We start from the raw sequence: 26,666 nt of genomic DNA on the forward strand, positions 1-26,666 counted from the left end.
ACAGGATCACCTATCGGGTGCCTGGTTGGCACTGCCCATGTGTCAAGCTGGCATCTTTTGCACACGTGCAATCGGGCTGGGGTTGCCCGATGTGGGTGTTGGGGGGAGGTCGGTTTTTTTTTGTGGGCCTTGGAGATCGGGACGCCCTTTAAAAATAGCACCCCGGTCTCTCGCTACAATGGGGATTTCCAGCGAGCAGAGCTCCCCATTGTAATAAACAGGGCTATGTGCAGCCTCGGCCACGCGTTCCCCGTTCAGGCCCCTTGTTCAAAGCGAGTCATGTTGAATAGCCGTGTGTTTCTCGGGCGAGCGCCGGGAAACGTGCAACTAAACGTGCTCGCTAGGGAACTTTGTTCTCTTTGGGGAAGATGCCGCTCATTATTTCATTGGAAGCGGTGCAGGGAAGGTTTAGTGTGATCCCCGGTATGGAGGGATTGTCTTATGAGCAAATGTTAAACAGGTTGGGACTCTACTCATTCGAATTTAGAGGAATGAGAGGTGATCTCATTGAAACCTACAGGATTCTGAAGGGGCTTGACAGGGTAGATGCTGAGAGGATGTTTCCCCTCGTGGGAGAGTCTAGGACCAGAGGGCATAATCTCAGAATAAAGTGGGGCCAATTTAACACTGAGATGAGGAGGAATTTCTTCTCACTGAGGGTTGTGAGCCTTTGGAACTCCTTGCCACCGAGAGCTGTGGGGACAGAGTCCTTGCCCTTATTTAAAATCGAGACAGGTAGATTATTTTTTTATTTATAAATTTAGTGTATCCAATTCATTGTTTTTCCAATTAAGGGGCAATTTAACGTATTCGATCCGCCTACCCTGCACATCTTTGGGTTGTGGGGGCGAAACCCACGCAAACATGGAGAGAATGTGCAAACTCCACACGGACAGTGACCCAGAGCTGGGATCGAACCTGGGACCTCAGCGCCGTGAGGCAGCAGTGCTAGCCACTGCGCCTCCGTGCTGCCCGAGACAGATAGATCCTTGATCAGAAAGAGAATCAAGGTTTATGGGGAAAGAGCTTCCGTTTACCACCCTTGCCACCTACCTTCCAGCCCCAGCTTTTCAGCTGAGACCGTGAGATATAAGGGAAGCTCGGGAATTGAACTAGCCCATGTTTCAAATTGATGGTGCCACATAGCCCAATCCCTGGCCTGCCCCCAGTTAAAATATCTTTCCAAGTGTCGGGTAGGAAGGATAGTAGTACATTCCACACTGGGGGATGCAGAAAGGAGTGGGTGGGGGATTGACGAAGCAGGGATTCCAATGTCCACACACCTAAATCAGTGAAAGTTTAACTCGGGTGCAAAGCGATCAAAGATAGGAAGGGATGCCAGCCTAGCAGAGACAAATATTGCTACCATTGGAAAGTAAAAGTATTGAGGGATATGCAGAAAGATTAGGATTCAAAAGCTGCCATGGTTCACAAGTTGGTAACATAGGCTTGAGAACTACTCTTGATTCTATTGTTATGGTCCTGTAATGTTTAAAGAGAAAACCGAACACCCGTGATGAACTGACGGGACTACGCAATAAAATATAATGTTTAAAAATAAACTTTATTGTATGTGTAAAGAAAATTAAAGAAAGCATATTAACTTAATATTATTGTTTATACAGACTTATGCTCTGAACTCAATTTTACTTTTTACTTCCCTCCGAGAGCTCCTTTATATGTTAGAAGAAACATGAATGTTCATTCTCTAACAGTGTGCCACAGCTCTCCATAATTTACTCTAATACTCAATATTCGAGCTTTCTCCAAGTTAGGGGCTGGTTTAGCACAGTGGGCTAAACAGCTGGCTTGTAATGCAGAACAATGCCAGCAGCGGGGGTTCAATTCCTGTACCAGCCTTCCCGAACAGGCGCCGGAATGTGGCGACTAGGGAATTTTCGCAGTAACTTCATTGAAGCCTACTTGTGACAATAAGTGATTATTATTATTATTATTATTATTATTATTATTATTATAGGATTTATGGGAATCCTTCCATTAGCATTTTGCTAAGCAACCCTCCAACTTTTCCTTCAAGAGCTCATGACTGGATTCCTCGGGTCCTTATCGCAGCTGCTTGGCAGATATGAAACTGCCTTTTTGCAGCTTTCCAAACCAACTTTGCTGACTGCTTTCTGCTGCAAGGTTCTGTGAGGACCACTGTAGATTTCTTCCTCTAGTTCCAAACTAGGCAAATCTTCCAGCTTCTTTCCCCCTCATGAGTTCCAAACCGAGTTCGAGCCCCCACCTGCGTCCTCCTTGGTGGGCAATACAGTTAGTATATTCTCTGCCTCACTAACTTATATCTCCTCTTGCTCTTCTGACTCAGCGAGCTGCAGCCCACGTAAGATCAAATCTGTCATCTGTCATAACTATCTTTTATCTTCACAAAAAAAACCTTTGATTCTGTGAACCATATGAATAATGTATACCTCTTATGGATGTAATTGCCCTGGCTTTAGCTTTCATCTGGGAAGCCCATGAACATTTTAAACCTTTAATTGAAACCAGGGTATACCTTCAGGCTCCATTACAAATTCAGAGATGGATCATTCATTGTTTTGAGTTTTTTTACACACTAAACTCTGACCGTGTAAGATTAATCACCGATTAGTTTTTAACTTATTAAACTCCGGCTTGTTTGATTTGCATGGACATGAGGTGCATACCAATCTCTAAACCAAGTCTTTTCCCTCATCTCACACTTGACCTTTTAAATCCTAAGACTGAAAATTATATCTGCTCTCTTGTGGGGACCATGAATTGGATTCAGTTTGAATTTGAATTGTTTTTTTTGGAGCAGGCAAGGAGCTGGATTAGGGGTTCACCCCTGTCCACACTCTGGCTTTGTTACTCAGAGAAAGTAATAGAGGAGTTAGGAACTGGGTATTCACACCATTTTGATGGGGCTTCACTCGATAGCCAAGACGGAATATTTCACCACATCTGGGAAATGTATCTTTTATCTAGCCAAAACACTGGGTGAAAAAGTTGTCTAACCACATTCGGCTCGAACTGTTGGGAGTCGCTATTTAAATGTTTGGTTGCCGTGGCGATTAACAAGCAGGTACTGCAGCAAAGTCTGGGATTTACCTTGGGAGACAGGATGCGCAGTGACCGATGTACGCTGTTGAGATTACGTTGGGGTGTCTCTCGAATCAGATATAGGTCATCTTGTATTTGTAAAGCTGTGCCAAAACTGGAGTTCAGACTTGTATTGAACAATGGATGTTTCAGTGACTGGTGTAAAGCCGGTCGGATCAGTAGATGCAAATTTAGTGTAGTTTGGCGGCCCAAGAGTAGTCTAACTGGTATGACCTGCCCCTTTGGCAAGTACACACTATGTAAAGAGCTTTATCACCTGCCCCACTACCTACTACTGCAACTCCTTGGGTCAAGGCAAAGGCAACGTATTTTTTCCGAGAGCTGCAAAACGATTACGTTGGAATTTGTTTTCTAAATGCTGGCAACACAACCTGTTGTGTCCCTCACTCGGCCAACATTTATTGCCCATTCCTAATTGCCCTTGAGACGTTGGTGGGGAGCTGCTGGTGTGTAGGTGTTATAGCCCGCACGGGATCTACGGGGTTGGAGCAAATGGTCACCCCGTGAGCCTCCTTGAGTACAAGGTCCCCCGCTGAGGGAAGGGGAGCCCGTGGAGAGGGTAATAGCCTTTGGTATAGAAGTCGGCCCGACGTGGAACCAACATCTCAGACCTGCCTGGATCTGAAAAGTATTGTAGATATTATTACATTGCAATAAAACTAGTTTCTCTTTATCCACTCACTTTGGAGTCATCTGTGGTCACTGAAGTAGGTACACCCACAGAGCTGTTAGGGAGGGAGTCCCAGGGTTTTCACCCAGTGACAGTGAAGGAACGATGATATATTTCCAAGTCAGGATGGTGAGGGATCTTGAGGAGAACCTCCAGCTGGTGTTGGTGTTTCCATGTCTCTGCTGCTCTTGTCCTTCTAGATTCATAGAATCCCTACAGTGCACAATGAGGCCATTCGGCCCTTCAAATCTGCATCGATCCTCCAAAAGAGCACCCCACCTAGGCCCAATCCCCCAACCTATCCCCGTAACTCCACCTCACCTTTTGGACAGTGAGGGCCAATTTAAAATGGCCAATCCACCTAACCTGCACATCTTTGGACCGCGGGAGGAAACCGGAGCACCCGGAGGAAACCCACGCAGACACTGGGAGACCGTGCAGACTCCACACAGACAGTGACCCAAGAACCCGGGTCCCTGGTGCTGTGAGGCAGCAGTGCTAACCACTGTGCCACCATGTGGCCATTGTAGATTGTAACAGCCATGGATTTGGAAGGTGCTGTCTAAGGAAGTTTGTGAGCTCCTGCAGTGCATAATGCTGCCTGTACTGTGTGTCGGAGGTAGAGGGAGTGAATATTTGTGGATGTGGTGTCAATCAAGCGGGCTGCTTTGTCCTGGATGGAGTTCAGCTTCTTCAGTGTTGTTGGGACTGCCCGATGCTTGTAAGGGCTTTGTCCGTGCCCTCGGGATGTGGGGAAAGTATATTTTTAGCACAGAGCGCCCTTTTAAAGATGTCGTCCTGATCTCTGTGGAACCAGCCTTGCTGCCTCCACCAGACCCTGCACCACCAGAGTGATGGCACAAACCACACCTCCAGATCCTCTGCACACCAAGTGCCAGAAAGCCTGGTCTGAAAGCCCGTCTGTGTTTCCGGAGAGATACTCGCCGGTTTTCGGTCGGAACCTGACACTGGCGAATTGTTGGTGAAATTCCGCCCCACGCAGTTTGGTTCAAAGGCTCTTGTGATCTTTCCCCTGGCTATTGCCTGGGACAGAGTCGAAGAAATTAATCTTTCATTTGTGTAGAGAGAGGCCAGGGGACAATCCCAGAGGGTTGGCAATGCCACCATCGGGTGAAGTGGCAACATGGGTGGCTGATGAGATGGCAATGAGTGGCAGCTGAGCATTTGCTTTGTGAGATGGACACACTTGCCATTGCAGAATGTGAGATGGACACACTTGCCATTGCAGAATGTGAGATGGACACACTTGCCATTGCAGAATGTGAGATGGACACACTTGCCATTGCAGAATGTTATCAGATTCGACTCTTGGCTGGTTTTTCTTTATTAAATACTGTTTCTTATTATCGTATATTTGCTTTGAGTTATCTGGAACATATTTATGGATAAGTTACTTTGACGTTTATGGCAGTTGTTCACTGATGGAAAATTACCCCATAAAATCCTGCGGGGCTCCTTTGCTGGAAGTGATGTTAACGCCGGGCGGTCGATAGGAGCTGCTTCCTGCCATGTGCCTCACTGATCGAGTCTCTCCCCTTCGCTGCTCCTCTTTGTCTCGCCATCCAGACCAGGGTAATGCTCACGGGGCAGATTTCTCAACCGATAACGCAGGGTTGGAGTGGGGGGGAGGGGGGGGGGAGTAGGTCATAGATTTTCAGGCTGTGCGCCACAAATTTCCATTAAATTCTGGCCCACTGTCCTCGGGCGAAAACAAACTCGATTTAACCAGATTTGTTTAAGGGACGAGTCTCAATTTGCAGTATTGCCTCGACAGGGAACAATCTTGGAATTTTACTCTCCCGCTAAGTGAAAAACCTTGCTCCTCTTTCAATGACCCAGTTTTTGCTTCTCACTCCTCCAGGCTGTTTCAGCTATTTATCTCTCTATCTGCCTCTCTCCTCTCTTTCTATCTTCCATCTTCTCTATCTATCTAGCTGTCATCAGCTGGCATTCTATCCATCTAGCTGGCATTAGCAGTTTACCTTTGTTTATATTACGGTGGATGTGGTACCAAAGGAGGGTTTAAATAGACACCCTGGGCGAGATTCTCTGACCCCCCACCGGGTCGGAGAATCGCCGGGGGCTGGCGTGAATCCCGCCCCCGCCGGTTGCCGAAGTCTCCGGCACCGGAGATTCGGCGGGGACGGGAACCGTGCCGCGCCGGTTGGCGGGCCCCCCCGAGCGATTCTCCGGCCCAGATGGGCCGAAGTCCCGCCGCTAAAATGCCTGTCCCGCCGGCGTAGATGAAACCACCTCTTACCGGCGGGGCAAGGTGGCGCGGGCGGGCTCCGGGGTCCTGGGTGGGGCGCGGGGTGATCTGGCCCCGGGGGGTGCCCCCACGGTGGCCTGGCCCGCGATCGGGGCCCACCGATCCGCGGGCGGGCCTGTGCCGTGGGGGCACTCTTTCCCTTCCGCCTTCGCCACGGTCTCCACCATGGCGGAGGCGGTAGAGACTCTCTCCATAGCGCATGCACGGGAATGCCGTCAGCGGCCGCTAACGCTCCCGCGCATGCGCCGCCCGGAGATGTCATTTCCGCGCCAGCTGGCGGGGCAACAAAGGCCGTTTCCGCCAGCTGGCGGGGCGGAAATTCATCCGGCGCCGACCTAGCCCCTTAAGGTTGGGGCTCGGCCCCCAAAGGTGCGTAGCATTCCGCACCTTTGGGGCGGCGCGATGCCCGACTGATTTGCGCCGTTTTGGGCGCCAGTCGGCGGACATCGCGCCGTTTCCGGAGAATTTCGCCCCCTGTGTGTATTGTTCAATTCAAACACTAACTAACTGTGCAAAAATCATTGATGTTGACATGATACTGCCCACAATGGAGAAACCAAAGGCGAATTGCTTTCAGCTTTATAATGCTGAGTGAAACATCGAAAATCCATGTAATGGCCTTGTAACCTTTCGCCGACATCGATCTAGTTTACACAGAATAAAATCACCTTACGCAAAGGCACTTTGTCATGAGTCATCATCCTGGGAAGAAATGCCATCGGCAAGTGGGTCGCCTCATCACCACCATCCAAACCATTGCGGCAAACAGCACAGGTTCAATTTCTCAAGTATATTTTTCCCAGATACTCACCTTTTTCTACCACCCCACATGTTCTCGTCTAACTAACAATGAGCCGCCCTGAAGTTTAGGACAGTCTCTCTCTAAAGCTCAAGTTTTCTTTTGCAATGACTTTCCCCAGCCACAGTGATGCAGTGAGAGCATCATTACCCTCTCTATAACTTCATCTTAATAGAATCCCAACAGTGCAAAAGGAGGCCATTCGGCTCATTGAGTCTGCACCAGCCCTTACTCCAATAGAGCACCCCACCTAGGCCCAACCCGCCACTCCTAACACTGTAACCCCACCTAATGTTTTAAAAATAAATTTAGAGTACCCAATTATTTTTTTCCAATTAAGGGGCAATTTAGCGTGGTCAATCCACCTGCCTTGCACATCTTTGGGTTGTGGGGGCGAAACCCATGCAAACACGGGGAGAATGTGCAAACTCCACACGGACAGTGGCCCAGAGCCGGGATCGAACCTGGGACCTCAGCGCCATGAGGCAGCAGTGCTAACCGCTGCGTCACCGTGCTGCCCTTTTTGGGCAATTTATCAACGCCAATTCACCTAACCTACACAGCTTTGGACTGTGGGAGGAAACCGGAGCACCCGGAGGAAACCCACGCAGACACTGGGAGAATGTGAAAACTCCACATAGAGTTTCCCGAGGTCAGAATTGAACCTGGGACGCAGGTGCTGTCTGGCAACAGTGCCAACCACTGTGCCAGCGTTCCGCCCTAATAGAATTAATTGGAACCGACAGGACATTGTTAGAACTTTAAGGGCCATACACCTGTATCCGGATACATGCATAGAACTTCCTTCATGTCAGAATGTTGTACTTGATTTGGTTTTTCCAGATTTTGTACCAACAAATTAGGGGGGCTGGGTTTTTCTAAAATTGTCTGAACAAATATATTCGGGGAACCCCAAAATGAAGGATCAAATGCAATACTGCAATATATCTCCGAGGTTGTAGCGAAACCGATAAAAGACCAGATAAATCTGAAAAAAATGATATTCATAGAATTCATAGATTTACAGTGCAGAAGGAGGCCATTTGGCCTATCGAGTCTGTACCGGCCCGTGGAAAGAGCACCCCACTTAAGCCCACCCCATCCCCGTAACGCCACCTAACCTTTTCTCGACACTAAGGACAATTTCCCATGGCCAATCCACCTAACCTGCACATCTTTGGACTGTGGGAGGAAACCGGAGCACCCGGAGGAAACCCACGCAGACACGGGGAGAACGTGCAGACTCCGCACAGACAGTGAACCAAGCCAGGAATCAAACCTGGTACCCTGGAGCTGTGAAGCAACTGTGCTAACCACTACGCTACCCTGCTGCCCCCTGACCCAACCACCAAAACTCATCGTTCCCCTGCCTTCCCCTTTCAATATGTAAATGGTTGTCCATCTTTACAGACCCTTCCTTCTGCAACACCTGAGTCCACCCTCAACACCCCCTCCATTCCCCAAAGGCATCTTACCAAGCAAGAACAGGAGATTAAACATCTGACCTTTTACCTCTTCCTTCCTCACTGTCCAAACACTCTTCCCACGTTAGACAGCGATTTGCTTGTATTTCTGTCAATTTAGTCAAATGGATTCGCTGTTCACGATGTGGCTTCCTCTATTGGGGAGACCAAATATAGATTAGGTGACCACTTTTTGGAAAACCTCCATAAGCTGCCTGACGCTTGTTATTTCCGTCTCCACCTTGCTCGCACCCTGACCTCTCTGCCCTTGGCCTGCAGTGCTCCAATCAAGCTCCACGCAAGCTTGAGGAACAGCACCTTGCCTTTCACCTCTGCTTTAGATCATAACGTCTACCTCCATCTTGTTCCCTTTGTTTCTTTCCTCTCTCTGTTTGTTTTGCTGGGTCACCTTATTCCTTTCTTTCTTTAATCCTTCATGGTTTTTACGGACATCAAATGGACACAACCTCCGAGTCTATCCATTGCCTCTCTCTTGGGCTGTTGAATCATGAAATCATTTTGTTTCTCCCCTGACTTCCTACCCTGTCGCAAAGCTTCATTTTCCATTCTTATCATTGTCGGAGAGAGACTTGAGGGAAATAAATGTTCTGTGGCTGAATTGAGCAAGAGGTTCTGAGGAATCAGGATTTCAGGGCAGTTCAGGGACTTATTCGGACGCCCAAATAGAAGTTAGAAAGACTGAGGGAAGAAAATTCAGAAGAATGTAGCATTCTCAAGGAGAGCCAGGGTTTAAATAGGAAGGAGAAATCCTGTGCCCAGGAAGGATCCTAGCTTAATCTTTAATAAGAGCCTCCAAGATAGGAATCACAGAATCACAGGGCTCACAGAGGTGATGAAGGCCACCTTGCTCCGCTAACTCCTCTGTCTATTTGAGCTTAATATATTCCCCATCACGGCGTGGAATTGTTTTTTGAACGACTCTGAAGAATTTCGTAAAGATGTCAATTACAACTAGCACATACTTGAAACCATTTCTGAAAGGGGGGAGGGGGCCAATTAAGTCGAGTTGCAAGTTTGTCTAGGGGCCATAAACAGTTCGGGTGTGACGCAATAGTCCTTTCTCGACTATACCAGATATTAAACGCTCTAAAGAAAAGGTTCCCGACGCCAGTCCTTTCACCAGCTTTTGTACAACGACTTATTTTTATGTTTCATCTTTGATTTTGGTGAAATAAGGTGCTTTATTGGAGCACGATCAAAAATACTTGATATCGAGCCGCATAAGGAGATACGCGGACGCACGGACAAAAGCTTGGTCACTGAGGTAATTTTCTAAAAGGAGTGTCTTAAAGGCGCAAAGTGAGCTAGAGAGGAGGCGTGGTTTAGGGAGGGAATTCCATAACTGAAGACCCGAGCAGTTGATGGCTTGGCCAATGTGCAAGAGGCCAGAACTGGAGGCTGCAAACCTCTCTGGAGGATTGTCGGGCGAGAGGAGATTGCAGAGGAAGGGAGGGGCAATGCAGAAGGAAAAAACACAGGAAAACAAGAATACTGGCCTTGTATACTTTGAAATGGAACACCAGTAAAACTTGGGAAATAAGAAACCGAAAGAGAAAATGCTGGATAATCTCAGCAGGTCTGGCAGCATCTGTAGGGAGAGAAAAGAGCTAACGTTTTGAGTCCAATGACTCTTTGTCAATGGAAATAATGGAACTGTATTTTCCTATTGATAAGGTCATGGAAGGGCTTAACCAGGAATTGTAGGTTTCTGAGCAAAAGGGTGATGAATGAACAGGACTTGGTGTAAGCTAGCAGCACTTTGGTTGAATTTAAGTTTATGGCTCGTTCAAAGTGGGAGACTGAGGCGGCGAACATTGCCAATTCTAGAGTTAAGACTTTTCAAAAAATAAATTTAGAATACCCAATTATTTTTTTCCAATTAAGGGGCAATTTAGCGTGGCCAATCCACCTACCATGCACATCTTTAGGCTGTGGGGGTGAGACCCACGCAGACACGTGGAGAACGTGCAAACTCCACACGGACAGTGACTCGGGGCTGGGATTGAACCCCGGACCTCGGTGCCATGATGTAGCAGTGCTAACCACTGAGCCACGGTGTCGCCCTCAGAGTCAAGAGCATCGATCTGGTCCCCAATCTGTAATAATCACCGGTTTGCCCCGGGGAGTATCCATGGGGAGGTTCCGGATATAGAACATAGAACATTACAGCGCAGTACAGGCCCTTCGGCCCTTGATGTTGCGCCAACCTGTGAAACCACTCTAAAGCCCATCTACACTATTCCCTTATCGTCCATATGTCTATCTAATTACCATTTGAATGCCCTTCGTGTTGGCGAGTCCACTACTGTTGCAGGCAGGGCATTCCACGCCCTTACTACTCTCTGATATGGCGGAGAGCAGGGATTGAGAGGATGTTTATAGAGGGGAGCTTTCCGAGTATGAGGGCGCTGGAGGAGAAGTTTGCGTTGGCGAGGGGAAACAAATTCGGGTATCTGCAGGTGCTGGACTTCCTATGTAAACAGGTGTCAACCTTCCCGCTCCTACCACTAAGGGGGATTCAGGACAGGGTAGTTTCCAGAGGATGGGTAGGATAAGGGAGCGTCTCGGACATTTACAAGGAACTTATGGGGTCAGAGGAGCCACAGACCGAGGAGCTGAAGCGCAAGTGGGAGGAGGAGCAGGGAGGAGAGATGGAGGATGGTCTATGGGCGGACGCGTTGAGTAGAGTCAACGCGTCCGCAACATGTGCCAGGCTCAACCTGATACAATTCAAGGTCGTTCACCGGGCTCACATGACAGTGGCCCGGATGAGCAGATTCTTTGGGGGGTGGAAGACAGGTGTGCAAAATGTGCAGGAGGACCAGCGAACCATGTTCACATGTTCTGGGCATGTCCGAAGCTCAGGGGATTTTGGCAGGTGTTTGCAGATGTCATGTCCACGGTGTTAAAAACAAGGGTGGTGCTGAGTCCAGAGGTGGCGATTTTCGGGGTGTCAGAAGACCCGGGAATCCAGGAGGAGAAAGAGGTAGACGTTCTGGCCTTTGTTTCCCTGGTACCCCAGAGACAGATACTATTAGCTTGGAGGGACTCAAAGCCCCCGAAGTCGGAGACCTGGCTATCGGACATGGCTAGCTTTCTCTGTTTGGAGAAAATCAAGTTCGCCTTGAGAGGGTCAATGTTAGGGTTCGTCCGGAGGTGGCAACCGTTCGTCAACTTCTTCGCGGAAAATTAATCGTCAGCAGAAGGGGGAGAGGGGGGCGGTGGTTAGTTTAGCTTAGAGTCGGGGGTTAATAAAGGTGGGACCTGTCAGGGAGGGAGACGGCTTTTGCACTATGTTTATAGTTTCATGTACATTGTTTATTGTGTTGTTGTTATAATACCAAAAAATACCTCAATAAAATGTTTATTTAAAAAAAAAAGAAAACAAAATATGTCACCAAGCCACATAGGAGATGTTTGATATTTGATGCTAGTTTTAAAGAAAGACTAAGAATAGGGACATTAAAGATAATGGGTGGGATTCTCTGACCCCCCCCCCCCCCCCCCCCCGCTGGGTCGGAGAATTGCCAGGGGGTGGCGTGAATCCCGCCCCCGCCGGCTGCCGAATTCTCCGGTGCCGGGGATTTGGCGGGGGCGGGAATCGTGGCGCGCTGGTCGGGGGCCATTGGCAACTGCCCCCCCCCCCGGCGATTCTCTGGCCCGTGATGGGCTGAGTGCCCACCCGTTTTCGGACGGTCCCACCGGTGTATGTTACGACAGGTATTTACCGACGGGACCTGGCTCCACGGGCGGCCTCCGGGGTCCTCGGGGGGGGGGGGGGGGGGGAGGGGGCGCAGGGGTATCTGGTTCCGGGGGGTGCCCCCATGGTGGCCTGACCCACGATTGGAGCACACCGATGCGCGGGCGGCCCTGTGCCAAGGGAATGATAATTCGCTATTGTCAATCCGGATGAAATGATCAATCGAACACCAAGTCACTTCAACATATGTTTATTCACGGCCGGGGCTGCACCACTGTACTTCGGGGAGCACAGCAGCAAGCCAGAATTAGTACATCCGACAGTAGCTTATATACAATATATGACACTGTTCCTTTTCTGAGGACAGCTCCCTTAGAGGAGACCCAAATTACGACATCCTGTTGCTCTCAGCTAAGTTATAATTGTCTTTAGAATGAGGAACCCATTCCCAACTGCATCCTGTTATTGCAGACTGTCTAGTGCAAAAGCAGATGCGATTCATCTCAAAAGTCAGGTACACAGTTACAAAGCTTTGACATTCCAATTTACACAAAGTTTTGACATTCCATTTCCCATCAAGCTCTATTCTATCTTGAGCCAAACTGTCAGGGGCACTCTATTCCTCCTCACCGGCTGGTGTAACAGTCTGCGATGGCCGGCGCGGAGATAAACCCCCACTGCGCATGCGCTGGGATGATATCAGCACATGCTGGCGCTCCCGCGCATGCGCCAACTCGCGCCGGCCGGCGGAGCCCCTTCCGCGCCGGCTGGCGCGGGGCAAACCACTCCGGGGCTGGCCTAGCCCCTGAAGGTGCGGAGGATTCTGCACCTTCGGGGTGGCCCGACGCCGGAGTGGTTCACGCCACTCCTTCCCACCGGAGTTGCCCTCCCCGCCGGTTTGCGGAGAACCCCGCCCAATGTTCCTGTCGGTGTGATTTTCCAGTCCCGCCAATATTTCCCCCATTGCGGGTTCTCTGACAGTGGGGGTGTGAACAATAGGAAACCCTGTTGACAGCGGCGGGATTTTCCAATGGTGGGCCGATGCTGCCGATATAAATGACACCTGTGGGGAAGGGGGTGGGGGAAACTCCCGCCCATGGTTGGTTAGTCTGTGAGAAGCCTGAATAAACATTTAATACTGAATGCCCTGAATCTTTCAGCCCACCCCACTCCATGAGTTCTCCCGCCCTGGCCCCAGTGAGCCATTAAAATCTCCCTTCACATCGGCGAAGCTGGAAGATCCCACTGGTATGAGGGCTGGAAAACTCTGGCCAATGAATGGAAAGGAGCTCCTAATAAAATTCAACCCAGCGTTTGGCAGTGGAGGGGTGAGCATGGCCCTCTCCAATCACCTGAATCAGGAGAGCTGCAAACCACGCCCCTCCTCTTTAGAAGGATCTTTGATTCAGTGCCTAAGGTTGTTCAAACGTTGCCTCAGATGTCGGCTGTCTTTTCCACTTGATAATCAGCCTTTGTAAAATTTCCAAACCTTCCCTGCTGTTTGAATCCAGTAAATAGACAACACTCAATTCGTCCCCGGTTAAATCATAGAATTTACAGTGCAGAAGGAGGCCATTCAGCCCATCGTGTCTGCACCGGCTCTTGGAAAGAGCACTAAATAGGTATCGTGGGTAACTGCTTTGAAGATGTACTAAGAAACCTGTTCATTTACTTCCTTCCAACACTTGCAACGCTTTTCAATTTTGAATATACAAGTTCATATTTTTAGACAGATTGAGGATTGTGGCTAAATTGGGAAGTCATCAGCCAACGATCAACGCATTTAAAACTAAATCAGTCAGGATTCTGAATCCAGAATTCCGTGCAATTTGCCTTCCAGTGCTGTAGAGACTTGCATTTATATATAGCCTTTCACAACCATCAGATGTCCAAAAACGCTTTAGAGACAATGAAATACTTTGATGTGTAGCCACTGGTGATGTGGGGAATGTGGCAATCTGCACACAGCTATCTCCCACAAAAAGGTATGCAGTAATGACCGGATACACTCATGTTGCGATGTTTCTTTTTTAAATTTAGAGTACCCAATTATTTTTTTCCAATTAAGGGACAATTTAGCGTGGCCAATCCACCTACCCTGCACATTTTTGGGCAGTGGGGAAGAAACACACGCAAACACGGGGAGAATGTGCAAACTCCACACGGACAGTGACCCAGAGCCGGAATCAAACCTGGGACCTCGGCGCCGTGAGGCAGCAGTGCTAACCATTGCGCCCCGTGCTGCCCTGATTGATGCGAAGTTGATGAGGGATAAATATTGGCCAGGACACCATGAATCATTTCCCAACTCTTCCTCGGAATAGTGTCATGCGGAATAGTGTTCTTTTACGCTCACTGGAGGGAGGTTCGACGGGGCCTTGGTTTGATGTTGCATCTGAAAGATAGTGTCACACTCCCCGAGCAGCGCTGGAGTGTCAGCCTTCATTTTGGTGCTCTGGTCCTGGATTGGGATTAATGTACAGGATTCCTGGTGAGCTTGGTCATTTCTGGGGAATTGCTTGTGTTAAAGGACGACTGCCATTTACTAACAGGAGATTATACAAACAGCTTAGTAGCACATTGGTTAGGAAGTTTGCTACTTTGGTGTCAAATAACTACTAGTTCAGTACAATTATCTTCCATTAAGTGCCTACACAAGGCCAACATTAACACTGGCATTAACTTCTATGGAATTTAGAAAATGCAGGAATGGGCTGGAACTTGTAGGCCAGGGCTTCTACTAGTTTTGCCCACCCTCAGGCTACCATACACACATGTACCAGCAGAGGGAGTCCTCCAGGAAGAGATAATAAAGGTTCCTTGTTTAACAGCTGGTACAGTTCTAATGTCTCTGGTTGAAATATAGAACTGCTTCTGCCCCCAGAACTTCGCTAATCAATAATATCCACCATCTCATTACTTCCTAAATAACTTCATAAAGGAAAAAGTTGTCAAAACTGTCATTGTTTGAAAGTGTTCTTGCTGGAGAATAGGTTTCAGGTTTGCATTGCTTTTTGCGGTACTTGGACGTGAAGGGTAGTGATTAAAAAAAACATGACCAATCATTGCTGGAGGAGGTGCTGACGACAGGGGGACTGGAGATGGGGGTAGTATCGGTGGTTTACGGGGCTATTTTGGAGGAGGAGAAGGCGCCGCTAGAAGGGATCAAGGCAAAGTGGGAGGAAGAGTTGGGAGAGGGTATGGAGGAGGGGTTCTGGTGTGAGGTGCTCCGGAAGGTGAACGCCTCCACCTCATGTGCGAGGTTGGGGCTGATACAGCTGAAGGTGGTACATAGAGCGCACCTTACAAGGGCGAGGATGTGCCAGCTCTTTGAGGGGGTAGAAGATGTGTGTGAACATTGCGGGAGGGGCGGGGGGGTGCGCAAACCACATTCACATGTTTTGGGCCTGTCCAAAGCTGGAGGATTACTGGAAGGAGGTTTTTAGGGTAATCTCTAAAGTGGTGCACGTGAAACTGGACCCGAGCCCTCGGGAGGCCATATTCGGGGTGTCGGACCAGCCACGGTTGGAAACTGGTGCGGAGGCAGATGTTGTAGCCTTCGCCTCGTTGATCGCTAAAGGCGGATCCTGTTAGGGTGGAGATCAACCTCCACCCTGTGCCCTGGTGTGGCGGGGGGACCTGCTGGAATTCTTGATGCTTGAACAGGTAAAATTTGACCTGAGGGGAAAGATGGAGGGGTTCGACAATTCATGGGCATTATTCATTATGCACTTTTGAGAATTGGATCACATCGAACATTGGGGGGTATGGGGGCTGGGATGGTTGAGGGGAGGGGGGCTGTGAGTGTTAATGGTGACTATGGGTGATTCCTGATTCCTTTTTGTCATTTGTTTATGTTAACATGCGGGCTGATGTTTGGGGGTTCGGTGTTATTGATATGGGGATTGACATTACATTCGTTACTGATTATTGTTGGGTGTAAATTTGGGAGAAAATGTGAAAAAGGAGCTGAATAAAAAACATTTATAAAAAAAAAAAACCTGACCAATGCCACTCTGAACCTGGCCACCAGCACATCTATAAGGGTAACGGTGTGAATTCCTTTTCTCTTATTTTCCCCTCACCCTCTCCTCCTCCCCATGGCACTATTCCGAGGAAAGTCAGGGGGAGTTACCCCTGGTGTCCTGCTCGATATTTATCCCTCAGTCAGCAGCGCAAACAGATTACCCACTCACTATCATATTGCGGTTGGTGGGAGTTTGCTATGTGCAAATTGGCTCCCGTGTTTCCTCCATTAGAACAGTGACCAAATTTCAAAAGTACTTTTATAATCTGTGAAGCGCTTTCAGACGTCCAGCGGTCATGAAAACTGTCACATAAATGTCCGTCTTTTGACAAGCTTTTAGATTCCTGTCGTGCGTTTGAAAGATAATTTGTCCTGTAGTGAGCGACATTTTATAAAATACGGATTGTACGTGGAAAGTAACGTGAGAAGTGAAGCGATGTATTGGTTCCCCAGTTCACTGTGCCAACCGCCCTCTGGATGGCAAGTGGGCAGGCTTTGTCCCTGGCCACCGTGGAGAGGGAAGGAAACCCGGTGGAAAGTGGGCAATACCACAGAAATGCGCGAGTCGTACAATGTGCCTGGGAAATAAGCGGACCTGTCGACGTGTGTCGTTTCCTGTATAATGAAATAGCTCCCTTCGTCTGTTACAGAAAGGTGTCTTCGAAGCTCACACAGCTGATTGAGCGACTGCAGCAGAATGCGGACGGTGTGGAGAAGAACATCTACAAGGTGGAGGAATGCCTGCTTCAAGTAAGTTGGAGCTGGCGACAGCTCGAATGACGACCTGGCTTCCTTCCTAAATCAAATTTCCCCTGTCTACAGTTTTCAGAGGTTACACCCAGTTTGAAAGTCTGGAGTTGGTTGGCATGGGTGTGTGTGTGTGTTTGTGTGCATGTATGTGTGTGGGTGGGTGTGTTGGTGTGTGTTTTTCCTTTCACTCACTATCTTGTTGTAGATATAAAGCCGCACCCTTCATTGTGATAATTCTAACACTGTGAGGTGTTCAGAGAGGACAGGATTCAAAGCTCAATTTCATAATTTAAAAATGAGTAATCCGAGGCTCCGTATACGATGCACGCTCTGATTTGAAGTTAACCCTAATGTAGTTTGGGGAGTAGCTGAAGTGCAAATTCCAACCGTTTCACAATGATGTGATTCCTCAGAACGTGGGCAGGAACTCATATTTTCTTCGGGAATACATCTGGGTACAATTCTTTTGTTACTATTTTTAATGCAGTTGTCCATTCACTAAATTTGAATAGGTACAGGAATTTTAAAAAAGGCACTTAATTCTAAATTACTATCGCATAATGGCTTAACTGGGCCAACGGATACTAAACTCACACCAAAGAAAATAAAGAACCATAGATTTACCCCTGCGACGATAGACGCTTCCGTTAAAAGGTGGAGACAAGGCGAAGGAGTAGGGGAAGGTAGGGGCTTATACACCGACTGCAGAGTAGCGATGCTGAAGGATCTGGTGGACATGCTCCAGCCTCCGGATAGGGAATGAGCTAAGATACATTCAGGTAAGGAACTTCCTCCACAAGGAGGCAGCAACGACCCCCCAGCTATCAGGACACTCCCAACTGGGCAGGCGTCTGACCACGGGTGAACTAGGGGACGGTAACTGCACAGACAAGTAAGGATAGCTACTGGAAAAAGTACGGTCACCCCTGGACGAGACACTGGAGAAGTGAAAGGAAGGAAGTGTGGTGATATGCATCACTGTATATACACAAGGGATTATTGTAAATACACTACAACCAAGTAACCACTAGAGGGAGCACCAGAGATGTCATGACATGCAGACATACAGCCAATGGGTCATTACAACAGGACACAACCAATGGGTAATCAGGACACCCAGAGGTGGCATTACCACAAGGGGCACTTCACAACCCATATAAAAGGACAGGGCACACATGCTCTGCCTCTTTCCACAGACAGACATCTAGAGAGTACATCAGGGTTGATCAACAGCATCACACCCCAGCACATGGCTTAGAGCAGGCTGGTAAAGATAGACTGAGTTACTATAGTTAGATTAGCAGAGAGTCAAACTCATTTAAGAACTGTGAATAGTTCAATAAACAAGTTGAACTCATTTCATAGTCTGGAGCTCCTTTGTCAAAGCGTACATCAAGGAATCGGCTAGTGCTACACGAAGCAGCAGAACACAACAGGAAGAGCTAGGCATAGACATAGGGGAAGGACTCTGGATCAAAGCACTGCACAGGGCGAACTTCACCTCCTCATGCGCAGGGCTGAGTCTAATGCAGCTAAAGGTGGTGCACGTGACCAGAACACGCATGAGCAGGTTCTTCCCGGAGGTGGAGGACAAATGTGAACTGTGCTAGGGAGGCCCGGCCAACCACACCCACATGTTCTGCTCCTGTCCCGGACTTGTCGGGTACTGGGCAGCCTTTCTCGCGGCAATGTCCAAGGTTGTGGGGGTGGAGCGGTGCCCACAAGTGGCGGTCTTTGGGGCAGCCGGAACTCATTCCCGGGAAAGGGGCAGATGCCCTAGCCTTTGTGTCGGCTGTCCGATGTAGTGGAATTCCTTGAAATGGAAAGGATAAAGCACTCCGTTCGAGGATCGGAGGAAGTGTTTCACCACACGTGGAAGCAATTCACCAAGACCCCCATTTGGGACCAGCAACCAAAAGGGGGCGGGGTGAGCCTCACTATGTTACCAGCGGTGGGGGGGGGGGGGGGGAGGGGGGAGGGGGGAGGGGGGAGAGCCTCATTATGTTACCAGCGGGGGGGGGGGGGGGGGGCATGGAAAATCTGGAAATTAGATCTTGTTGGTGAGAATCTTGTTTGCCGATTCTCGCGAGCTCCTGTGTCCATGATGCCGTTCTCACTGACGGTGAACGTGGATGCACAATTGCCCACTCTGGCCGCGATCTGCCAGCCATGAACCCACCGGAATTGGAGCGGGACAAGCCTGTTGATGCAAGGAGAGGCCTACCCCAGGCTTCCCCACACCCGTTGCGCCTTGTGCGTGTGCGTGTGCGTGTGCGTGTGCGCGTGCGGTCAGTCAGTCAGTCAGTCAGTCACCCACCCTAGCAGCGCCCCTGCCTGTGCCACCTGGGCACCTTGCCAGGCTGGCACTCGGGTAGCACTACCAGGGCACCAGGCTGGCAGCGCTAGGGTGCCTGTGCCTAGGTGACACCAGCAGTGCCAGGGTACCACCCTGCCCAGAGGACAAACAACTGGGGCCTCTGATCTCCTGGGAAACCCCCACCAGTGCTATTCCATCCAGTTCCCGTTGGTGGGGACCAGCTCTGAACAGCACTTGCCAGCGATCTCCAAGCCTAAGGGAGTGAGATCCCGATGCCTCGGGTAGATCGTGGGAGTGCATGACAGAGTGAGACTAGCTTGTCTCACTCTAATATGCAGATTTGCCAAAAAGTGACCCCACCCACAATGGTGGGATTCACTTTGCGTCGTTTTGCGAGATCACGTTCAATGTTGCGAGGCGTGGCGAGCCGGTTAGACCCCGGAAGAGGGATCACTCGGCACCTTCCGGTCGCATTGCGCCATGCCGGCTTTTGGGGCTCCCTCAGCCGCTAGATCTCACCCTTTGAAACTTTTCCATTCGATTGTGCCTTGAACGGCACTCAGTACATCAAATATGGACTAACCAATGGAAAGAATCGTAATGGCTGAAATTTCCAACTGTTCCCACCAAGGGGATCTTCCGGCGGACAATGGGAACACCCATTGATAGCTGCAAGACCGGAAGATCCCGTCCTTGTCTATTGTGAGTGTGTCTTCTTCAAATCTATAGTCATTTGAACTATATACGAAATTCTAGCAGTTTACCAACAACTAAAAATAACTGGGATATAATTCCCTGGTTTATCCCTGTGGCTGTTTTTGAAGGATGGTATCACATTTCCCAGCGCTCAGTCCTCCTGACCCAGTTTTCCTCCGTACAGAAGAGTGGATAGTTATGCTTAGACCGTTCACTATTGCTTCCCTAGTTTCCTGCAGTATCCCTGGATGAAAAGCACCACCCAAGTCATTGTTTTGCAACCGGGTGGTTCCTTTAAACTGGCCAGTAACTTCCACTAACTCTTCTTCATTCCGTTTTTGGTGTTTGTACTAAAAGTAAAGTCGCCAAAGTCCCAGATGACCATAGGCTGCTTTCCCCTGGTGGTGATTTAACCTGCGGGTCACCACACCTCAGGCGAGGGCCAAGGTTGAGTAGGCGGGGCCTTCATGAATAACCCCAGCCGGTACGGGGATTGAACCCGCGCTGCAGGCCTCGCTCCGCATCACGAACCAGCCGTCCAGCCAACTGAGCTAAACCCCCGCCGGCTCCCATCGTGTTCGGATGATCACAATATCAATCGCCACCTCATCTAGGGAAAACTAATTGCTATCGCCTTACTCACCAGTACAAAGTGACCTCCTAAATGAGTTACCCATTGACACGCGGTGGGAGTAGAGAATCCCCCGCCAGCGAACGGTGCGCCAAACCTGGCCTCCCTCGCCGGCAGCGGTCTCACAACAGAGAATCCCGGACCTCTTGTTTTTTTTAGCCCCATAATGCACATCTGTTATTGGTTTGTGGATCTCATGATCAATCATGGTGGACATCTGAAAAGGTCATGGTTCATTACCCATAATCCCAACACCGCTCTGGTGGAGGCGCCCTCCTGTGTTAGAATCAAAAATAACCCCAAATTTATTCAAACGAGTCTTCACTCAATTCGCCGAAGACCAGAATAGGAAACTCTGACGAGGATCGCAAAATCTGCTTGCATGTACTCCAAAAGATCTTTTGTTAAAATCTGCCATTTTCTCCCGAAAGAAGATGACGGACTCCAGTCTGCTCGACTGAAAGATGTTCACCTCTCTCTTAATGAAGAATTGCTGAGAGAGATTTTCAAGGATTTAAAGCCTTATCTTGAACCGATTTTATTTCCTTGCTCTTTCATTTCTCCTTCTAGGATGTCAGGCGGATAGAGGAAGGGAAAGACTTCATCTTCCGTGAGGAAACTACCAAGTTAATGAATGATTCCGACGGGATACTAGCTAACCTTCAGAGTGATGCAGACACGGCTGTGGTTGAGAAGCATCCACAGTCTGACATGATTGTAGAGGAGTAAGTGCAGCCCTTTTTGTTACGGCCATTTCACTTGGGCGTTGAACACAGATCGGTCGTACAAGTCCAACCCAAGCAAATGGAGGCCATTGTTCCTTACGTTTGTTTCTTCACTAATTAGACATCAAAGTTACAACACAGTTACAGCCAATTGGCCAAAAGGGATGTGCCAGTACTAATGCCCCGCACAATATATTTCATCTTATCCTATTGACATCACCTTCTGTTCCTTTCTCCCTCATAAATTCATCCAGTTACCCCTTAAGTGCATCTATGCTGTTAAGCTCAACCACGTAGCCAAGTCGCTCCTGAGTTCCTTAGACCATAAGACATACGAGCAGAAGTAGGCCATTCTGCCCATCGACTCTGCTCCGCCATTCAATGAGATTATGACTCATCTATTGCGATAATCCTCAACTCACCTTATCCCCATAAGCCTTGATTCTCTCACTGATTAAAAATCTGTCCATCTCGGTCTTGAACATACTTAACGACCCAGCCTCTGCAACTCTCTGTGCTATAGAATTCCACAGATTCATTGCCCTCTGAGAGAAGATATTCCTCGTCATCTCTATCCTAAATGGGTGACCTCTCACTCTGAGATTATGCCCTCTGGTCCTAGACTCTCCCACAACAGGAAACAAACTCTCAGCGTCTACCCTGTCAAACTCCCTGTGAATCCTATATGTCCCAATAAGGTCGCCTCTCATTCTTCTAAACTCCAATGTGTACCGGCCCAACCTACTCAACTTCTCTTCATAAGAAATCCCTCCATACCCGGGATCAGCCGAGTGAACCTTCTCTGGACTGCCTCCAATGTCGGTATATCTTTCCTTAGATAAGGGGACCAAAACCGCTTACAGTATTCCAGGTGTGGTGTAGCTAGTACCTTGTATAGTTTTAGCAAGACTTCCCTATTCTTTATTCACTTTAAAATAAAGGGCAACATTCCATTTACCTTCCCTATTACCTGCTGAATTTAGATGCTAGCTTTTTGTGATTTGTGCACACAGGCCCCCACATCCCCTCTGTGCTGCAGTTTTCTGCAATCTTTCTCCATTTAAATAATATTCAGCTCCTTTATTCTTCTTACCAAAGTGCATAACTTCACATTTTTCTCGCCTCATGCACGGCAGGACCTGGCAGGTGAGTGTGCGGGGGCGGTCCTTAGGGGGCGCGGGGGGGATCCGACCCCAGGGGAGGCCCCCCACGGTGGCCTGGCCTGCAATCGGGGCCTACCGATCTGCAGGCGGGCTTGTTCTGTGGGGGGACTTCTTTCTTCCACGCCGGGTCCCTGTAAGGCTCCACCATATTGCCCGGGGACCAGCGCGGGAAGAGAACCCCCGCGTATGAGCGGAAATACGCCGGCCGATCTGCGCATGCACGAAAATATGCTGGCGCATGCGCGGGATCACACCGGCCGTTCCACGCATGCGCGAACTTGCTCAGGCTCTTCGCAGTGGGGAAGACTCTGGTGGCAACCTAGCCCCCTAGAAAGATGAGAATTCCTCACCTTGGGAGGCCATTGATGCTGGAGTTGGCGCCGGTTTACCCGCCAGCGTGGCGACATAGCCCCATTTTCAGAGAATCCCGCCCTTTGTGTCATCCTCACCACTTGCCTTTCCAACTATTTTTGCGTTATCTGCAAACTTAGCAATAGTACATTCACTTCCCTCGTCCAAGTGATCAATATATATTGTAAATAATTGTGACTCCAGCACTGATCCCTGTGGCATTCCACTAGTTACAGGTTGCCATCCTAAAAATGCCCCTCTTCTCCCAACTCTCTGTCTTGTCTTCATTAGCCAATCCTCTATCCATGCTAATATACTACCCCTAACACCATGAACTCTTAACTTATTAAGTAGCCTTTTGCGCGGTACCTTATCGAACGCTTTTTGGAAATCCAAGTATATTAGGTCTACTAGTTCCCCTTTATCTATCCTGCTTGTTACCCCCTGAAAGAATTATTGGACTTATTTTCGGGCATGATACAAGCATAGGCAGGAAATTTGGCCCAGAAACAGGAACACTCACTGACTTTCACCTCCCTGTTACTGTTGGATGTTAAAATCCAGCAATTTCCGATCTATATAACCTGGTGCTATACTAAGCTATTAGGTTATTTGGGGAGTGGCGGGGGGTGGGGGCGGTGGGGGGAGGGGAGGGGCTAAAACATACTTTACTGAAATAGTTTCCATTGTTGAGGAAAGCTGAATTCCATTTGAGGAAGTAAAGGTGGAGCACAGAGGGCAATGAATCCATGGCTTGCGGGCTCTCTGTAAAAAAAAGGTTGTTTCTTTCCAGCATCAAGCAGTTAAAAGAACGAGTACGCAAACTGCGAGTCAAACATGATGAGGTCTACAACCTGATCCGAACGGATGGAGTTCCTACAATTGACTGGTCCAAAATGATTGATGAGAAACAGGTAGGCACAAAAATCATCCTTCAAACATCTCTACACTTCCTACATCGTCAGAACAGTTGGTATTCAAAGCTCTGTGACCAACGCCTGTTATTGTGTGGAATGGGATAAACATGGCCTGCAGAATCTCCAGGAATCTGAACTGGTTTGTTTTAGAGAGTAATGCCTCTTGTTATCGGGTATTGGGTGGGTTGTGGATTCCCCAAAGTTAAAAACGAACATTTTAGCCTCCCCATTCCTAGGATGTGAATGGTGTACACACCTTGAGTATTTCTGGAAACTATGGGTAATACCAACTGAAGCTGGTGGGTGAGTAACGCACAGAACGAGGGGAAATGTCATTACAATCATGGCTGATTACCAAGTTCAATTTCCTGATCTTGCCTTCCCTCTGCCCCTGCATACCCCTCGATCCCTTTAGCCCCAAGAGTTTTATCTAATTCCTTCTTGAAATTACACAACGTTTTGGCCTCAAATACTTTCTGTGGTAGCGAATTCCACAGATTCACCACTCTCTGGGTGAAGAAATTTCTCCTCACCTCAGTCCAAAAAAGTTAACCCCTTATCCTCAAACTATGTCCCCTAGTTCTGGACTACCCCCACCATCGGGAACATTCTTTCTGAATTTACCCTGTCCAAACCTATTCTAAGTTTCTATGAGATCCCCCCCACTCTTCGAAACTCCAATGAATATAATCCTAACCGATTTAGTCTCTCCTCATATGACAGTCCCGCTATCCCAGGAATCAGTCTGGTAAACCTTCGCTGCACTCCCTCGAGAGCAAGAACACCCTTCCTCAGATCAGGACACCAAAACTGCACACAATACTCCAGGTGTGGCCTCACCAATGCCCGATACAATTGCAGTGAAACATCTCTATTCCTAGACTCAAATCCTCTCGCTATGAAGGCACCATACCATTTGCCTTCTTCACTGCCTGCTGTACCTGCACGCTTGCTTTCAGCGACTGATGCACGAGGACACCAAGGTCTCGCTGAGTATCCACCTCTCTCAATTTACACCCATTCAAATAATAATCTGCCTTTCTATTTTTGCTCCCGAAGCGGATAACCTCACATTTATCCACATTATACTGCACCTGCCATGCATGTGCCCACGCACTCAGCCTGTCTAAATCCCACTGATGCATCTCTGCATCCTCCCCCCTCTCCCCCCGCATCCCCCCCGGTGGCGCTTTTCCCAGAGGGGGACGGTGCAGGGCACACACAACTCCATATAGACATCAGCGGGATCTTCCATCCCCCGGTGCTGGAAAATGTGCCGCTGGGGATGAGGGGAGTGCACGGGGGGGGGGGGGATGGCCCCGGTTTGGGGGGGGGGGGGGGGTGGTCTTGAAACCATTGTTGTAAAAACCCATCGTGATCACTAGTGTCCTTTCGGAAATCTGCCATCTTTACCTGGCCTGGCCTACATGTGACTCCCATACATCTCACCAATGTCCATTTACTCCTGTAGGCAGAACTGAACAACCAAGGCTTTGGCAATGAGTTGCCGTTTGTCGATCAGCAGCTGGAACACCACAAGGTTTTCACTAAAGAGGTCGAAACAATTGGGGATCACATCACCAAGACTGAAGACCAGGTAAAGCCAGCAGTTAGTAGGCGAAAGGTGTCGGTACAGCTGAAATATCTCATTGTATGTTATTACAGGGCATCCTGCATGTTTGATACACTGAAGCGTAAATATTAATGTGGACAGTAGTATAAATGAGTGGCAACACAATTGGACTAGTAACCCAGAGGCCTGGATGAATGTTTTACAGAAGCTGGGGGAACATTCAATTTGAAATGAAAAATGAAATGAAAATCGCTTATTGTCACAAGTAGGCTTCAAATGAAGTTACTGTGAAAAGCCCCTAGTCGCCATATTCCGGCGCCTGTTCGGGGAGGCTGGTACGGGAAATTTATTAGTAAATCTGGAATAGATTGCTCATTTAATTAATTCTGGTCATGAACTACCCGATTGTCATAAATTCTCATTTCATTCATTAATATCCTTCAGGGTGTTATAATCCTCCACAATTAATATGCTGGATGTTACCATTGATCAGAAACTTAATTGGACTAGTCATAAAAATACTGTGGTCACAGGAGCAGGTCAAAGGCTAGGAGTTTAGCATCCTGTATCTCACCTCCTGACTTCCCAAAGCCTGTCCACCATCTACAAGGCACAAGTCAGGAGTGTGATGGAATACTCTCCACTTGCCTGGATGAGTGCAGCTCCAACAACACTCAAGAAGCTCAACACCATCCAGGACAAAGCAGCCCCGTTTGATAGGCACACCCGTTCCATAAACATTCAAACCCTCCACCACCGACGAACAGTGGCAACCGTGTGTACCATCTACAAGGTGCACTGCAGTAACTCACCAAGGCTCCTTCAATAGCAAACCCACCACCACTACTGTCGAGAACGACAAGAGCAGCAGATACCTGGGAACTCCACCACCTGGAGGTTCCCCTCCAAGTCACTCACTAACCCTAGTGGAAAATATATCGGCCGTTCCTTCACTGTCGCTGGGGCCAAATCCTGGAACTCCCTCCCTAACAGCACAGTGGGTGTACCTATACCTCAGAAACTGCATCAGTTCAAGAAGGCAGCTCACCACCACCATGTGAAGGACAATGAGGGATGGGAAATAAATGCTGGCCTAACCAGCGATACACACATTGCATTATTTTAGTTTGAAGTTCACTGTGTAAAGGAGCAATCTGGGGCAGGTGTTTCCTTAACATCGGTTTAGCCACATCACTCAGAGAACACAGGCAGACTTCCTTTTCCTAGCCACCACCCCCCTCCCATCCCCCCTCAGGTGGTAGCCAGTTTTTTATACACTGAAGAATAATGCCCCAATCCTTCCCCAGTTAGTACCAGCTGCTCTCACTTCGAACCAGAGCGTGACTCCTTTGAAACAGGGTTGCAACATTAACACAGGGGAGGCAATGTACTATCCAGACCCACAGCAATAAGGTTCACTCTCAGCTGCCCTCTGAAATGTCCTAACAAGCGCCTCAGTTGTAAGTGG

At 48.8% G+C, this 26,666-nt stretch overlaps 1 protein-coding gene across 1 annotated transcript in view; it reads left to right on the forward strand.

The window, feature by feature from the left end:
* ppl (periplakin) overlaps positions 1-26,666 on the forward strand; it is a 97,358-nt gene that overhangs the window by 16,613 nt on the left and 54,079 nt on the right. Inside the window, exons 2-5 of the mRNA XM_072481729.1 lie at positions 16,726-16,825; positions 21,040-21,194; positions 23,502-23,622; positions 25,097-25,222. Of these exons, the coding sequence (XP_072337830.1) occupies positions 16,726-16,825; positions 21,040-21,194; positions 23,502-23,622; positions 25,097-25,222 (502 nt within the window). The remainder of the gene's footprint in view (positions 1-16,725; positions 16,826-21,039; positions 21,195-23,501; positions 23,623-25,096; positions 25,223-26,666) is intronic.

The sequence above is a fragment of the Scyliorhinus torazame genome, chromosome 17 (genome assembly GCF_047496885.1).
Source record: "Scyliorhinus torazame isolate Kashiwa2021f chromosome 17, sScyTor2.1, whole genome shotgun sequence".
NCBI classification, from domain to species: domain Eukaryota; kingdom Metazoa; phylum Chordata; class Chondrichthyes; order Carcharhiniformes; family Scyliorhinidae; genus Scyliorhinus; species Scyliorhinus torazame.